At 36.5% G+C, this 18937-nt stretch overlaps 1 protein-coding gene across 3 annotated transcripts in view; it reads left to right on the top strand.

The window, feature by feature from the left end:
* Positions 1 to 18937, top strand: part of GRAMD1C (GRAM domain containing 1C) — a 95986-nt gene that overhangs the window by 19022 nt on the left and 58027 nt on the right. For 2 of the 3 annotated variants that reach the window (XM_059921109.1, XM_059921108.1), the window contains exons 2-4: positions 3819 to 3903; positions 15237 to 15340; positions 15924 to 16019. In XM_059921109.1, coding sequence (XP_059777092.1) covers positions 3819 to 3903; positions 15237 to 15340; positions 15924 to 16019 — 285 coding nt within the window. Of the gene's footprint in view, positions 1 to 3818; positions 3904 to 15236; positions 15341 to 15923; positions 16020 to 18937 lie in introns of those variants that run through there. The other variant, XM_059921110.1, reaches the window with a different exon arrangement.

Raw genomic sequence — 18937 nt, 5'->3', positions numbered from 1 at the left:
AAAGACCACAATATTGCATGGTTCTGTTTATATGAAATTCCCAGAATAAGCAAATCTATAGAGACAGAAAGTAAATTAGTGGTTGATAGGGGCTGGGTGGAGGGGCTAGTGGGGAATGACTGCTAATTGGTATAGGGTTTCTTTTGGGAATGATAAAAGTTTTTGGAATTAGATAATGGTGATAGTGGCACAGCTTTGTGACTATACCAAAACACACTGTATTGTATATTGTAAAAGGGTGAATTTTATGGTATGTGAATTATATTTCCATTTTAAAAAGTGAGTGCCTTGTTGGCATGGAACTCTAAATGACTATTTTCTTCTGCATTGAATGGGTAGAAATGGGCTCTCTGAAGAGATTCATTGCCTCTCTAGTAGTACAGTAATTCTTGATTTAGCCCATTCAGTAATCTTAAATAATCATTCATTCCGTTCATCAGGATTTTTGTTTCATTTCCTTCTGGGCCCATGATAGATATTTGTTTCTCCATGTTCCTGAATTAACTGTAGCCATGTGACTATTTTTTTGTCAATGAAATGTGAAGAAAATGATGTGTGTCATTTTTAGGGGGAAGCTGTTAGAGTTAGTACACTCTTTGCCATGTTCCTGTCCCTGGATGGTGGAGCCTTTATTAGCGTATGTCCCTGTGTTAGGACAGTGTGGAACTAAGCCTTTTGCCAACCCACATTGTTCATTTATGTTTAAATGGGAAATAAACCATTGTTCTTGTAAGCACTGAGATTTGGGGGTTGCTGATTACTACAGTACAATCTAGTCTTTTATGACTAATGTACCAAGTTAATTTACTCTTAATTTTTACACTTTCTCTTATTCCAATCTGCTATCAAAACTGCTTTAAAAATCTGCTTATGAGTTTATGCAGTGTGCCATAGATACTAATCAGTGAGACTCTCCAGATCATTTTTGACTAGCTGGTGCCAGCCATTAGGATTTTTGGACTGCAAGATGCTAGTTTATTGAATTTTACTGTATTGACATGTATAAATATGCACCAAAAGTGTTGGAATTACTTAGAATGATGATTGTTACTTTTTGAAAATGATTTTAGAGAAAGAAGAAATTGGGACCTTCAAGGATGGTTACTTTAAAATATATATATATATTTTTATATATACTTCACTATATATATATATATATATATATATATATATATATATATATATATATATATATTGACACACTGCGTGGCTTGTGGGATCTTTGTTCCCCGACCAGGGATGGAACCCGGGGCCCTGGCAGGGAGAGTGCTGAGTCTTAACCACTCTGATTGCCGTGGCTAGGACTTCCAAAACTATGTTGAATAATAATGGTGAGAGTGGACATCCTTGTCTTGTTCCTGATCTTATAGGAAATGCTTTCAGTTTTTCACCATTGAGAATGATGTTTGCTGTGGGTTTGTCGTATATGGCCTTTATTATGTTGAGGTAGGTTCCCTCTTTGCCCACTTTCTGAAGAGTTTTTATCATAAATGGGTGTTGAATTTTGTCAAAAGCTTTTTCTGCATCTATTGAGATGATCATATGGTTTTTCTTCTTCAGTTTGTTAATATGGTGTATCACATTGATTGATTTGTGTATATTGAAGAATCCTTGCATCCCTGGGATAAACCTCACATCCTTTTAATGTGTTGTTGGATTCTGTTTGCTAGTATTTTGTTGAGGATTTTTGCATCTATATTCATCAGTGATATTAGTCTGTAATTTTCTTTTTTTGTAGTATCTTTGTTTGGTTTTGGTATCAGGGTGATGGTGGCCTCGTAGAATGAGTTAGGGGGTGTTCCTTCCTCTGCACTTTTTTGGAAGAGTTTGAGAAGAATGGGTGTTAGCTCTTCTCTACATGTTTGATAGAATTCACCTGTGAAGCCATCTGGTCCTGGACTTTTGTTTGTTGGAAGATTTTTAATCACAGTTTCAATTTCATTACTTGTGATTGGTCTGTTCATATTTTCTATTTCTTCCTGGTTCAGTCTTGGAAGGTTATACCTTTCTAAGAATTTGTCCATTTCTTCCAGGTTGTCCATTTTATTGGCATTGAGTTGCTTGTAGTAGTCTCTTAGGATGCTTTGTATTTCTGTGGTGTCTGTTGTAACTTCTCCTTTTTCATTTCTAATTTTATTGATTTGAGTCCTCTCCCTCTTTTTCTTCTCATTAGTTCTTTGAAAATATTTTAAATAAGTGCTTTGATGTCTTTGCTAAATGCAGTATCTGGGAACCATGAAAGACTCTATTGCCTGCTTTTTTCTTTTCTTATTATGAGTCACATTTTTCTATTTCTTTTCATGTTTCATAAGTTTTTTGAAAATTGGACAACATAGGGACTTCCCTGGTGGTGCAGTGGTTAAGAATCGCCTGCCAATGCAGGGGACACGGGTTCAACCCCTGGTCTGGGAAGATCCCACATGCCACGGAGCAACTAAGCCCGTGCGCCACAACTACTGAGCCTGCGCTGTAGAGCCTGCAAGCCACAACTACTGAAGCCCGTGCGTCTAGAGCCCGTGCTCCACAACAAGACAAGCCACTGCAATGAGAAGCCCGCACACCGCAACGAAGAGTAGCCCCCGCTCGCCGCAACTAGAGAAAGCCCACGCAGCAATGAAGACCCAACACAGTCATAAATAAATAAGTAAATAAATAAAATTAATTAAAAAAAAGAAAATTGTACAATATAGATAACATACTGTAGCAGCTGTGGATTCTGATTGCATCCTTTCTACCCCTAAGGCTTGTCATTGCTAATTTCTGTTTAGTAACTTGCCTAGAGTAAATCTGTGAAATATGTTTGTCCTGTGGTATGTGGAAGCAAATGTCTTTGCTCAGTTTATTATTATTGTTGTTGTTTTATTTTTAAGGCTGGTTTCTGGTGTCACCCCTTATATCAGCCAATCATTGGTCAGAAATTGTGCTCAAAGACAGAGAGCCGGTAAGGCTTTTCCCTTCTGCTGACAAATCTGTGTATAGGTTGGGTAGTGCATTCAAAATTCAGATCATTTTCAAGTTTGTCCCAGTTTTAATGTTCCACTGAGACTTCTTGTATCTCCATCCTGGAATGTGTGGATAGTTTGGGATTTCTCCATTCTCTGTTACACATGCGTGTAGTCCCTGTTTATTTAGGATTACATGGAGAATTTATCAAGTTCATCTGTGGCTGTCTCTCTTCTAAGATGTCTCTGTTACACCCCCTACTGATCTGACAGTCTGCTTGTTTGTTGTCCTAACTGGGACTTCAACCTCCACGCACTTGGATAGCTTCAGAATTTTTCCTTTCACTTCTGGGATAGGTGTTCTGCTTTCCACTCTGAATCAACTGAGTCCTGCTCTGTCAGCCTCGCTGCTAGTTTTCATGGCCTGTTCCACCTTTGTAGACTTAACTTGCGGGGGAGGAAGAGTAATGGGAGCAGGCCCAGGAATGAGTGCCACAGACTTCTGATGCTCATACCCAGGTTCAGTAGATTTTCCTGAGAAAATATTTCTCCGTTTATTGTATGCCTTTAGTCAATTTCCAATCATTTGAGATGATTGTTTTTGACAGTTGTTTTTTGTGTTTTTTTCCCCAACTATATATTTGACTTTGCAGAGAGGATTTGCCAAAGTCCTCACTTCATCATCCTAGAAGCATCCTTTGCTTCCTTTTGGTGTTTTTTGAAATGTTTATGTGGTTTTTCATATAAAGACATACAAAAATATTGCATAAAAAGTGTATGGTTTTAAAGTCCATTTTAATTTTATTTTCTAAGATACTACAGTTCATTTAATGATGATTATAATTAAACAGAGAATTAATTTTTTTATTGTTGCAGATTTCAAGTTCTGCCTATAAAGACAGGAATGAGGAGTATAAAAGACAGTTCACACATCTACCTGAAACAGAGAAGCTGATAGCAGGTAAAAAACCAGGAGGTTACAAAAAACCCTTTTACTACCTCATCAAAGTAGAGCTGATGAGTGACAATATTTGTAGAAAATTTAAGCCTTTATGCTACATAGAAACTATTTTTCGAGATAAGCAGCATCTTATCATCTGTAATTAAACAATGTAAAACTAAGTTGTAATTCAGGGAGGAGTGATTTCTGCAGTATTAAGTACAATTGACCCTTGAACATTGAAGGAGTTAGGAGCGCTGACTCTGCAGAGTCAAAAATCCACGTATAACTTATAGTCAGCCCTTCATATCCGCTGTCCCTCTGTGTCTGTGGTTCTGCATCCATAGATTCACCCAACCACAGATCTTGTAGTACTGTAGTATTTACTATTAAAAAAAATCTGCATTTAAGTCCACCCACACAGTTCAAACCCATGTTATTCAAGGGTCAGTTATACTCGCTAAAAAATAGACCTAAGAGGAAATGATTTGTCAGTTTCTTCTGGTGCTTGTTTCATATGGTTTTGTATGGAAAATTTAAATTTCATGTTCAGTATATATTACTGTTCCTCAGAAAAATGTGCTCCTTAGCAGATTATAGAGCAATTTTATAAAAACTTTTAGGGCTTTATCATTATTCATATAGTCTTTCAGGTAGATATTTTTTGAAATAGGACTTAAGAGGAAAAATTTAGTCATAGTACTTACAAAAGTGCTTTATTTTTGCTATAAGTATAATATAGATTCTTTACCATCAAAATACTGAAGTTGGCTTTAGTTTTAGTACATATTTCACTTAAACCATTTATTCATAGGAATTTCTCAGATTTCTGGTGCTGTTGGTTAATATTCATTCTCATCAACAGACAGTGTATGTAAGTATCTGTTGTGCCACACCTCAGGAACTTTGCTTTAGCAAAATTTGGTAGATAGAAATTGTATTTAAATATGCATTTCTTTAATTATGAGGGAGGTTGAACATCTATAAATCATTTGTATTTTTCTGTGAACCTTTCTTTTCATAAACTTTGCCCATTTTTCTAGCAGTTATTTGTCTTTTTCTTGTAATAGCTTGTTAGATGTTAAAAAAATTAGATATTTTTCACATGTTGTTGCAAATGTGTCTTGCCAGTTTTGTCACTTGAAATCAAATACTTTTCATGGAAACCTTTATAAAATATTTTATACTCATCACTGCTTTCTTGAAAGAAATTAATCTGATAATACAGTGATATATACTCACTATAAAGCATTAAAGCCATACAGAAATGTGTAAAGAAAAAATTGAAAATCATTGGTGATCCTACCACCTATATGTAATTTTGCTTAATATTTTGTAGATATCTTTCAGTATGTATATTTGCTTTTAAAAATTTACATTTTTTGTGTTTTTCCTCACTGCTATAATAAACTTGTTCATTGTATAAAATTTGGAAAATACAGGCATTTACAAAGTAGAAATATAAAACCACCTATAATTGTACTATCTGGAAATAATGTCAATGACACACATATCTATACAAATTAAAATATCTAATTGGTATCATTCTGTACAAATCGCTTTAAGTTCTTAGATTTAACCACATATTGGATCACTGTCTTCTGAAACAGAGAATCTTAAATTTAATTTAAACTTTTATTTTAAAAAATAACTCATTGTCATTTCAAATCCACAATATTATACTTTATAGGCTAGTTCAATAAATATTTATTAGTGCTCAGTATGTGCCACACACAATGCTGTTTCTGAAGAACTTGGAGTGTGGTGGGAGAGCAAACACATATAAACAAATCACTATGATTCAGGGTGATATGAACAGTTTTAACAAGGTACAGAAGTGGTACAAAGGAAGACATAACATGTTGGAGGAAGGCAAGTATTTTAATTTTGGGCATGTTGAGGTTGAGTTGCCAAGACAGCTAAAAAAAATATATATATATATATATACATATATATGTGTGTATATATAATATAAATATTATCTGGAAATAAAGATTTAGTGTACACCACAGTAACCTTCTAACTTGTCTCTCCCCTATTCTTACGTGCCTTCAATCTATTCAATACTGTAGTTATAGTGGTTTTTCTAAGATGCAAATCTGATCAGATTAAAACCCTTCATGGATAGTATTCTAATGACCTTAGAATAAAGCTTGACTGCCTGACTTACGTGGCCTTTGATATATGTTAAATATCCTCTCATCCCTCATCCTTCATCAAGGTCCCTTCAGTCTCTAGCCTTCTGAAGGCAACCTTCTTTAGATATGTCATTTCCTTTTGTTTTCAGACCTTTTTACTTCAGTTTGCCTAGAACTGTTTTCCCTCCTCTGTACCTGGCTATCTTTTGTCTATATACTTTAAAATATATATTTATGTATTATATATATTTACATATATATTTTATTTGTATATTTCTCATTTAGGAATGCCTTTACTGTAAATTTGACTGGGCTGGTACAGCTCTCATATTCAGCTACTGCTCACCAGAGTAACAGTAGTAGTAGTTAAAATACTGAAACATTGACTGGTAAATAGCCACTGCCTTTAGCCCCCACAAGTGACTCCTCATACCTTAGCTCTCCTCGCTTCTCTTCTAGGATTCCCAGGGCCTTCCCATGATCCAGCAATGAAAGGTTTTATATCTGACATAGAAAGGTCCCTGTAGAACTCTGATCCAACACTATGGTTGGTGATCAGTGCTGTTACTTTAAATATCACCTCTGGATAGATGCCTCCACTCTGTGTTCCCCTAAGTGCCTTGCACTTTTCTCTATCATATATTTACATAACCATTATCTATATTATTTGCTATTGTAACCCTGATACCAAGGTCAGTACTCGACTTATAATAATGAGTGCTCAATGATTGAATGGATTGTTGATGGATAGAGGAATGACTGAGTAAATGAATATCAATGTCACTTAAAATCAGGAGAATAGATGAGCTCAACCATGGATAACATATAGAGTTGAAAGAACACTAACAGAAGAATCATGGCAGCAGTAGAAGAAGAAAATCCAGTAAAAAACTTCAGAAGGAAAGGTCAAATAATGTGTGAAGATCCAGAAGAAAGGAGTATCACAGTGTTTCAGGGTGCAACGAGTTGTAAGAATCAGAATAATTTAACAGTGTGAAATACAGTTGAACTAAATGAAAATAACAGTTTGTGGGATTGATCTAAAGTAAGTATATAGAGGAAATGTATAGTGTTAAATGAATATATTAAAAAACAAAAAGGAAGTAAAATCGGTAACCTAAGCTTACACCTAATAAATCTATAATAGAAGAGGAAATTAAACCTAAAGCAAACAAAGGGAAAGAAATGATAAAGACCAGAGCATAAATTAATGAAATTAAAAATAGAGAAAACCAATGAAGCAAAAGCTGGTTCTCTGAAAAGATGAATAAAATTGAGAGACTGAGAGCTTGGTTGACCAAGAAAAATGATAGATGACACATATTACCAATATCAGGAATGGAAAAGGGGCCATCACTACTGATCCCATGGATAGTAAAAGGATAATAAGGAAATACTATGAACAACTCTATGCCCATAATGCAGTAATTTAGATAAAATAGACTAATTCTTTGAAAAATACAAACTACCAAACATCACACAAGAAGAAACGTATAGCTGGAATAGTCCTATGCCTAGTAAAGAAATTGAATTTGTAGTTAAGAACCTTCCATAAAAAGAAAACTTGGTCTAGATAGTGTCAGTGGTGAATTCTATCAACCATTTATAGAAGAAATAGTATCATCCATTCCAGAAAATAAGAAGGATCACTTCCCAACTCATTTTATGAGACTAGTATTACCAAAATACCAAAACCAGACAGAAACGTTCCAAGAAAAGACCAATATCTGTCATGAACATAGAAATAAAAAGTTGAAACAAAATATTAGCAAATGAAATTCAGCATTTATAAAAGGGATTATGGATTATGACCAAGTGAGGTTCATTCCAGGAATGCAAGGCTGGTTAAACACTTAAAAAAAAAAAATCAATGAAATTTATCATCTTAACAGACCAAATATGGAAAACCATGTGATCGTCTCAGTAGATGCAGAAAAAGTGTTTGACAAAATTCAACATTCATTCATAAGATATCTCTCAGTAAGTTAGGGAGAGAACTTTAATCTCCTTAGAAGTAGCTATGAAAAACCTACAGCTAACATCATACTTAATGATGAGAGAGTGAATGCCTTCCACTTAATATTAGAAACTAGGCAAAGATGTCCTCTCTCACTACTCCTACTCAACATTGTACTAGAAGTTGTAAGTACAATGAGTGCATTAGACTTGAAAAGGAAATAAAAGGCATATACTTTAGAAGAACAGGAAAAAAAACTGACTTTATTGCCAATAGACATGATTATTCATGTAGAAAATCTCAGATAATCTACAAAAAACTTCTAGATTTAATGAGTGAATTTAGTAAGGTCTCAGGATTGAAAGTCATTTGAAGGTAAAAGAAAGAGTCATATTTATATGTACTAGCAAAGAACAACTGGAATTGAAATTTTAAAAATACCATTTACATCAGAACTTCCCAATAATGAAGCACTTAGGTATAAATCTAACACATATGCAGGCTCTGTATGCTGACACTGTAACACATTGACAAAAGAAGTCTAAATAAATGTTTATAGATTGAAAGACTCAATATTGTTAAGATCTCAATGAAAAATCCCAGCAAGCTTTTTCATAGATGAGTAAAATGACAAACTGATTCTAAAATTTATACAGAAAAACAGAGGAATTAGAATAGCCAAAATAATTCTGAAAAAGAAGAACAAAGCTGGAAGACACACATTACTCAATTTCAAGACTTATTATGAAACTACAGTAATCAAGAAAGTCTGAGATTTGCCAAAGGATAGACATTTAGATAAATGGAACAGAAAAAAGCCCAGATATAAATTCATACAAATATTGTGAACTGATTTTTGACAAAGGTGCAAAGGCAATTCAATGGAGAAAAGTTAGTCTTTTCAACAAATGGTGCTGGAACAATTAGACGTCCATATGCAGAAAAGCGAACCTTGATGCCTACCTTACACTTTTTATGGAAATTACCTCAAAATGGATCATAGAACTAAATGTAAAATGTAAAATTGTAGAACTTCTAGAAGAAAACATCTGGGTTTTTCTAGAGGAAATCTCTATGAACTCGGATTTGATGGTGAATTCTTAGATGTAATACCAATAGCATGATTCATACAAGAAAAGAATTGATAAATTGTACTTTTTTTGCTCTGCAAAAGATACTTTTTAGAGAGTGAAAATATAAGACACAGGGAGAAAACAGTTGTTAATCACATATCTGATTTTTTTCTTTTTAAAGAAACACTTCTATCCAGAATAGAAACTATTCTTAAAAGTTAACAGTAAGAACACAAACAACCCAATTAAAAAATGGGCAGATGCTTTACCAAAGGAGATATATGGATAGCAAATAAGCATATTAAAAATTGCACACTATCATTTGTCATAGGGAAATACAAATTAAAAGCACAATTAAATAAACAACATAGCTAATAGTCTTACTAAAATTAAAAACAGGGACTTCCCTGGTGGTCCAGTGGTGAAGAATCCACCTTCCAATGCAGGGGACGTGGGTTCGATCCCTGGTCAGGGAACTAAGATCCCGCATGCCTTGGGGAAACTAAGCCCACATACCACAACTACCGAGCCCACGCACCTCAACAAGAGAGCCCAAGTGCCCTGGAGCCCACGCACCACAACTAGAGAGAGAGTTGTTGCATGCCACAACTAGAGAGAAGCCCGAGCACCACAAGGAAGAGCCTGCGTGCCTCAACAAAAGATCCCACGTGCCACAACTAAGACCTGACGCAGCCAAAAATAAATAAATAAATAAAAACTATTAAAAAATTAAATTAAATTAAAAAACAAAACAAAAACAAAACAACTGACAACACCAAATGATGATGTGGCTGCAAAGCTATAGCAACTCCGCTGTGTTGGAAGATGTGGGTGACTGTGGCTGACCTCTACCATAGGGAGTTCACCAGGCAGTTATTTGATATCTGTCCCTGTTCTAGCTATCCCTCTTTGTACCTGCTGATTCTAAGTGTGAAGTCTCTCTGGGGTGGCATAGGGAAGAGTGGCTGTTATCTCTGCTGCAGCCTTCCCATATATTTTTTGAGCTGAGGCTTTCTCTACACTGTGGTTTATACATTTGTATCCACTTTTTGTCTTCTAAAATTTATCAAAACTTCTAGTTTTTATACCCACCCCTCAGCATTGTTACAAATTTAATCTCTCATACGTCTTCCCTGTCATTTCAAAGGAATTTTGGAGCAAGAGGGGAAGTAGACACGTGTCAACTTAGACCGGAAGTTCTATGTACTAGTTTTGTACTAAAATAACAATATTTACACTGCTAAATATGTTTGTTGATTTGAATGCATTCACGTTGGGAGAATGCTTTCTTCAGTGATGTCATTGCTTAAAACATTTTTTAACTTCTCTGATTAAATGAGTGAACAAGGCAGATTTTCATGCTGGAAAATGTTGTGTTGGGAAAATATAATTAAAAACAAAATATCCTACCACCCCAGAAAACCTCTTCACAAAGTAAAAGAGAAAGAAAACACTTGGTTTTATTATTGAATAAACATTAAAGTAGAATGTGATGTGCATCACAAGCAATCTGCAAAAGACATTGTGAAGGCAGAAAGAAATCTCACCCTTTTATATAGGCAGGCAGGTACAACCATTACATGTTCTAAAGATAAATGATAACTAGTCCTGGGCTTCCCTGGTGGCACAGTGGTTAAGAATCTGCCTGCCAGTGCAAGGGACATGGGATTGAGCCCTGGCCCGGGAAGATCCCACAGGCCATGGAGCAACTAAGCCCGTGTGCCACAACTACTGAGCCTGCGTTCTAAAGCTCGCAAGCCACAACTACTGAGCCTGTGTGCCACAACTACTGAAGCCTGCGTGCCTAGAGCCCGTGCTCTGCAACAAGAGAAGCCACGACGAGAAGCCTGCGTGCCACAATGAAGAGTAACCCCCATTCACCGCAACTAGAGAAAGCCCACACGCAGCAACGCAGACCCAACACAGCCAGTAAATAAAAACAAACAAATAAATAAATTTACTAAAAAAAATGATAACTAGTCCTCAAGTAAGAGGACTTGATAGCACCATATGTGACATCAGTTCATCCTAAATTCATCTGGTAATTGGGGCAGCTGTGTTAGCTAATTGGCTTTATCTGAAGGAAAAATAAACTCACTTCTTAAAGATAGGAGTTAGTTTTGCAACTTGGATCAAGGCACCCACCGAAATTAGGCTCCTACCCACTCACAGAAACTGGGAGATGGGATCTTATCTTCCCTGATGTTTACATGTGAAAGAGATGGCTCCCAGGTCCTGGAGAAAACATTCCTGGGTTATAAAACTGACAAGAGACTTATTTTACTTTTTTAAAAAATTTTATTTTTATTTATTTTGTTTTTGGCTGCGTTGGGTCTTTGTTGCTGTGCGCAGGCTTTCTCTAGTTGCGGTGAGTGGGGCCTACTCTCCATTGTGGTGCGCGGGCTTCTCATTGCGGTGGCTTCTCTTGTTGCAGAGCACAGGCTCTAGGCGCGTGGGCTTCAGTAGTTGTGGCACACGGGCTCAGTAGTTGTGGCTCGCAGGCTCTAGAGTGCAGGCTCAGTAGTTGTGGCGCACGGGCTTAGTTGCTCCGCGGCATGTGGGATCTTCCTGGACCAGGGCTCGAACCCGTGTCCCCTGAATTGGCAGGCAGATTTTTAACCACTGCGCCACCAGGGAAGCCCTTATTTTACTTTTAAAAAGATTCACGTCTCACAGGTGCAGAGAAAGAATTTATAAGCTTTCTAAAGAAAATGCTCTAAGGGGTTGGGGGGCGGTCTCTTTCCCTTTTTCACAAGGGAAAATTAATTTTTTTTCTTCTTCAGTTTGTATCTACCCTTACAGTTTTCTCAGGTAAAAAGCAAAGGGGGGAAAAGAAACCAAAAAAAAAAATGTAGAGTATAAAAAATGAGAATGGTTATCTCTTGTTGTTTACGTACTAAATCTGAAATCAATCCTAATAATGTTGTTCCAAAGAGTCTTTCTTAAGTAATATCAGCTTTCTTGGGCTCCCAAAGGTGATTGCTGCTAGAAAAGAATACTTTGGGATGTATATTTCCTGACATTATTGTTTAAAAACACATTCTCTTAATTCAACATCATTATGGAGATATGCCTAAATTCTGTAAAATTAAATAGTACATCTTGTTCATTTAAATATGTGTATACTACTTATTGTGCAAGCTTACTCCAGAAGTATATAGTGCTGATTCACTCCACCTGTATTCCCATAACACTTTGTACATATTTCCATGGTATCCTTTATTATATTATAGTTATTAAAATAAATCTTTAAGTGTTAGAGCCATTCAATTGTGCTGAAATTGATCATGTAATAACTAGTAAGTTGATGTTAATGCACACATCAAAGTGACCTGTTGAAACTGTAACTCAGATTGGGACTCAAACCCAGGGTCTTTTAACTGAGATCACACACCTGGTCTCAGGACTTAATGAAACTCAGGTTCTTGATGCCTTGTCACAGATAGAATTCAGTGAGAGACAAAGTGATAGGTAAGAAGTGGATTTATTTAGAGAGAAACACACTCCACAGACAGAGTCTGGGATCTCAGAAGGCAAGAGTGGCACCAGGGTATGGGGTTGTCAGGTTTTATAGGGGTGGGTAATTTCATAGGCTAATGAGTGGGAGGAGTATTCCAGCTATTTTGGGGAAGGAGTGGGGATTTCCAGGAATTGGGCCACCACCCACTTTTTGACCTTTATGGTCGGCCTTGGAACTGTCATGGTGCCTGTGGGCATGTCATTTGGCTTGCTGATGTGCTACAATGAGCATATACTGAGGCTCAAGGTCTGGTGGAAGTTGGACTCGTCTGCCATCTTGGACCTATTTGGTTCTAATCAGTTTATGTCGTGTCCTTGGGCTGTCATTCTTTTAAAGGTTGCGCCGTGCCCTCTTCTCTCCTGTTTCACTGTGTTGCTTGGTTAATTTACTTAATTTTATTCTAACTTTCCAATAACCAATGATAAAGTTATAAAATCCATAAAACAATTTTTGACAAACATTTTCTTATTCAATTCTAGATGAATCATATTGTTAATATGACTCAAGTCAGGTAGAATATTGCCTTCTGACGTGCTCATTGTTGTACATGTCTGTTTATCAGTAGGGAAATTGGGAGCAAAAACAAAGTAAAAATCCCTTTGCTCTTTAAAAAAATTTTTCTGGGACTTCCCTGGTGGCACAGTGGTTAAGAATCGCCTGCCAACGCAGGGGACACGGGTTCGATCCCTGGTCTGGGAAGATCCCACATGCCGCGGAGCAACTAAGCCCACGCGCGCCACAACTACTGAAGCCCACACGCCTAGAGCCTGTGCTACGAAACAAGAGAAGCCACCGCAGTGAGAAGCCCGCGCACCGCAACAAAGAGTAACCCCCGCTCGCTGAAGCTAGAGAATGCCCACGCGCAGCAATGAAGACCCAACAGAGCCAAAAAAATAAATTAAAAAAAAATTTTTTTTTTCATTTCTTGCCTAGGACATATTGCTAGGAAACCATCTTACAAAAAATCAATTTTTATGAGGTATAAGTTTACTACAGTAAAACACACCTGTTTTAGGGAGACTGTTTTTAAAAACCACTGGAAAAAATCTGTCAATCTATATCAATTAGTCTTAAGTTAAAATGTTAGCATAGCTTTGAATACAGTTAATGTAAAATAGTGCAGCGGTTCTCAAAGTGTGGTCCACAGACTAGCAAAGTTGGCATCACCTGGGGCCTTGCTAGACGTGCCGACTCTCCCCCCAGCCCAGATGTATTTAATCAGAAACTCAGGGAAGGGCCTAGCAATCTTTATTTTAATAAACCTACCAGGTATTTCTGATCTGATGTTTGAGAAGCATCGAATTAATAAAGTGTTTCAGCGCTTTAGATAAAAATTTCAGGATACTTCAAGGTGACCTTTAGCCCCGTCCCTGTTTTAGAGATGCATACTAGTAAATGAGTAACTTAATCTGCTTATTTACTAGGATTTTTTTTTTCTTTTTGGTTTGATGGCATCTCAGTTTTGTTTTGCTGAAGGAAGCACTGTGAAAGACTGCATTCCTTTGTTCTATTTTTAGTATTTCCTTAGAAATTTAACACGAGCAAATTTAAATATTTTAAGGTTCATAACCTCAATAACTTTTTCCTAAAATTGCTAACCACTTTATATAGTTTTAAAATTTGTCAATTAAACTAAATCTCTTCACAGCAGCTCTTTATATCTTATATTATTAATAATTTAGCAATGCTATTTACTTTAGTCACAGAGTCAGGTCTTAATCTTAGAGGCATGGTATTAACTTGCTTGTAGGCAGTGGCATTTACCAGAGCACTCTTGATTTTGCTGGATTTCAGTGCTGAGGTAGAGAGGATCAAACTTGAAACTAAACTTAAAATGTATACAATTTTTAGAGTCATCCTTGCTCCTTCCGTCACCCTCATCCAACATCTAATTAGTTACCAATTCCCCATCAGTACTACCCCTTAAATATCTCTGAATCTAACTACTTCTTTCTCTAGTACTGTCATCTTTTGGTCTAAGCCACCATCAGTTCCCCCCTGGATTTCCAACTGATTTATCTGAATCCATACTCACAGTGTGAATAAAGTGGTCTTTAATAACATACATCTGATCATGTCCTCCCACTTAAAACTCATTGATGGCTTTTCATAAAATCCACACTCTGCCATGGCCTGTGAGACCTTACATGAGCTAGCTTCTCCAGCTTCTCTAGCAAGAGATCTTTGTATAGTTGCTCAAAGATGTTGTTTATTTCTACCGCAGAGCCTTTGCACATGCTGTTCCCTCATGTTCCTGCTGACCCTTTGTTGATCTTCAGATCTCAGATTATAGATTACTTTTTCTGGAGAACTTTTCCATGTATACTCTTCCTGCCCCCTCCCCCATACCTGTATACCCCTTGCTATATGCTCTCAGCTTTCTCCACACTTTGGTCATTATACTTATTTTTCTATTTGTTTATTGTATGCCTTCCCCTCTAGACAGTGTTCCATGAGGGCAAGGTCCATTTCTGGTAACCCTAGTGACTAGCAAAATATCTGGTGTGTGGTGCCCAAAATATAGGAGTAAGTGAATGAATGAATGAATGAATGAACTAATGAACAAAGTGATGACTTTCCATGTGTTCAAGTAGTATAAGATTTATGAAGTTGCCACATTTTTTTGTTACTAAGCTGTTCCTTATTATTATTATTTTTTAATGTAGATTATGCTTGTGCTCTTCAGAGGGACATTTTGCTTCAGGGACGACTATACCTTTCAGAAAACTGGCTATGTTTCTATAGCAACATCTTCAGATGGGAAACTACAGTAAGATGTATTTTCATTTGATTTGCTGATACAAATAGTTGCAGAGATAGAAATGTATACAGTCCTTCTGAAAACAATGTACTTTAGATTTCAAAGTAAGTTACATGTATTTATCTATACTGGTATACATCTAAGTATATTTATGTGTAGTATAAGTGTGTAATATATTTTTCTTAATACATTGAGCTCCATTTGTATATATTTAATATATCTGGGAAAAGAGACTTCAGGTTGAAAAAAGCTTGAACATACCTCCTTTTGGCTGCCAAAAGCATGTCTTATGTGACAGACTGTCTGAATTTTTTGTGTGTCTGTGTGTGTGTTAATATGGAACATAAATACCCATGTGTCTTTTCACACTTTATCCTAATATTAGGTATAGGAGCTGATGGAGGAAATTGCTGAAGGGAAGAATATCTGTTCACTGTTTTTATCTCAGAGAATGTGGGCATATGCTTATTAACTCCTTTAGGTTTTTCACCTGAATATTCTGGACTAGATTGATGTAATACTTGGTATTTTGTGTTGTGTATGTTTCTGAGAAATTCGTTTTGCAATTTTTTATTCTTTTTTGTGTGTTTAGATTTCTATTGCTTTAAAGAACATAACCTTTATGACCAAGGAGAAGACCGCTCGACTCATCCCAAATGCTATCCAGATCTTTACAGAGGGTGAAAAGGTGAAAAACTTTTCTACCTTTGCCTTGTAACATAATGTGGAGAAATTCTGCCTCATACTGATCATCAATGTTGGGAATGTAAGCAATTCTTCTTGGAGTTAGAAATATTTAATAGTATTTAATACTAGATTTCTGTATACTTAAATACTTATTGGTGACTAACTTTAAATGACTGCTAAAATTTTTTGCAGTTTATAGTTTACAGAGAACTTTCTCCCATATTTTTCAATTCCTCATTATAAGAGGTAGGCAGGGTAAGCCTTAGCAAATATCCTTATTATTTCTAAATACCCTATAATTCCATGATCATTGTTTGGTCAATAATACCTGCACAATAGCAACTAATAAAAACCAGAGTGAACAGAGATTTGGTAGCATACAAGTAAACACATAATCACTACAATCTTTTTTAGAATGGCGATTTTCTTTAACTGCCATCATTTTTATTATCCACCTACAATATCCATCATTTCTTGGTATGAAGAATCTTTTTCTACCCACCTGGAAAATTGATACGGGCTCTGTATGTGACATTAGAAGCATAATGCTGAGAAAGAAAAAGAAATAAGGAAGGAAGGAAGGAAAAAAGAAAAGTATGGAAGGGAATGAAGGAGAAGAAGAAGGAAGGAAAGAAGGAAGAAAGGAAGGAAAGGAGGAAGGAAGGAAGAAGATGAAAGAGAAAAGAGGAAAGAGCGGGGGAGAGGAGAGAGAAACACAATCATGAGATTGAATCATTATGATGATACTTTTTAATCTTGTAAAGTTTCTTTCACATGCACTTTCAGTTTTCTTTTTAAACAATCTCATCCCTACAGAACACTGCCAGGTACAGTACAAAGAACTTTTCCCCTCTGAACTATTTGAGAATAAGTTGTCACTCTGAAGACTTATCACTCCAGACATGATCCCAGATAGTTTATCATGTATTTCTTTTTTTTTTTTTTTTTTTGTTTAACATTTTTACAGTTTAATTTCAAAGAAAAATCTCAAGTTACATTTATTAGCAAACATATTTCAGCTAGGGAGTTTTTCATCCCCTAAAAAGATGGCAGATGGAAATGAACCTAATATGTGTTTAAAGAAAATATAGCATGTATTTCTAACAAAGACATTCTCCTACATAACCACAACATGACCATCAAATTCAAGAAGTTAACATTGATCATTATCACTGCTCAATTCTCAAACCTGCTTTGGTTTCCTCAGTTATCCTAATAAAATCCTTTATAGCAAATAGGCCCAGTTCAGAAATACCTATTACATTTCGCTGTCATGCTCTTTAATTTCCTTATTCTGGACTAGTCCCTTAGTCTTGCCTTGACTTTTATGCCCTTGATGCTTCTAAAGATTATAGGTCAGTTGTTTTGTAGGATATCCCTCAATTGTGTTTGTCTGATATTTTCTTATGATCAAGTTTAAGTTATACAATTTTGACAGAAATAACACAGAAGTGATGCTCTCTTCTTTCCATTGTGTCCTATCAAGTGGTACATGATTTAATTTCTACCATTACTGGTGATATTCACTTTGATTCACTTTGATCACTTGAATAAGGTGGTGTCTGCCAGACTTTACTGTAAAGTTAGTCTATTTTCCTTCGTAATAATGTTTTGTGGTCAACTACTTTGAAACTATGTAAATATACTATGCCTCATAAAACTTATTCATTTATTTACTTATATCAATATGACCTCATAGCTTCTTATTTTATTCAATGAATTATAATCCCAGACCAGGGCTCGAACCCGTGTCCCCTGCATTGGCAGGCAGATTCTCAACCACTGTGCCACCAGGGAAGCCCACTTTCTTGCTTTTTAGCACAAGATGTTACAGGTTTTCTCTGCCTCAGTCCTGGAATCAGCCATTTCTCCAAGGAGTCCTGTTTTCTTTTAGGGGAGACTGATATTTAGAAGCCAGTTTGTTCACTGCTATAGGGTATCACTGTTTGAGCCCTCTAATTGGGCAGAACAAGGGGATATACAATATATATATAAATTACACACCTATATACATAATACACACACATATATTCCCACTTATACATCTACGTTTATCTATCTATCTATCTATGAATGACAAACCACCAATTCACACGAATACCTCTACTTCCAGTCCAACAACACAGAGTTATTTTTGCTTTTCCCCTTCATTTTTTTTGGTTGCACCATGTGGCATGTGGGATCTTAGTTCCCTGACCGGGATGGAACCCATGCCCCCTGCATTGAGAGTGCGGAGTCTCAACCACTGGACCGCCAAGGAAATCCCTTCCCTTTTGTATTTGTAACTCCCTTCCCTGACTGAGAGAAACCAGGCTCCCATTATCCGTAATATATTTACTTTGATCAGTGGACCTGTATGTAATGCATCTTCATCTCCTCTGCTGCCCCTCCCCTACACTTGGTTTCTGACACATAGAGTCAGGTTGCTGCCCATCCCACCACCACACTAGGGCTCTCATCCTGAAAAAGCTCTCCTCACCCTGCTTGGGCTCTGGTACTCCACACAGGGCAGCCCTTCTACGTGGACAACCTCCTCATTCTTCTCTGGTGCTGACACCCTGCTTTGGGCTATTGCAGCTCCTCTGCCCCTACCCTTACCTCTAGCGTGGATGCCTTGCTTTCCTCTGTTCCGCTGAACAGCTTTAGGGCCAAACTGTTCAGGAAGGGAACAAGACCTAAAATAAGCTTATTCTTAATTTTACAATAAATGTATGTGATGAGGAAAAAAATCATAAATTTCTCTATGGCAGGACAATCAAACTAAGTCAGAATTGAAACACACATAAAGCACCCCAACATGCCCCCGTTTGGGACGAGTTTTTCCCAGTGTGCAATGTTCATCTACATTACACGTTAACCAGACTTCCTCAGAGTAGGAGAACGGTCCCATTTTTCAGATGCCAGCATTGTAATCTTAAG

This window comes from Balaenoptera ricei, chromosome 4 (assembly GCF_028023285.1).
Source record: "Balaenoptera ricei isolate mBalRic1 chromosome 4, mBalRic1.hap2, whole genome shotgun sequence".
Classification (NCBI taxonomy): domain Eukaryota; kingdom Metazoa; phylum Chordata; class Mammalia; order Artiodactyla; family Balaenopteridae; genus Balaenoptera; species Balaenoptera ricei.
The sequence above is the reverse complement of the archived record's forward strand: the minus strand, read 5'-3'. Positions and strand labels throughout refer to the sequence as shown.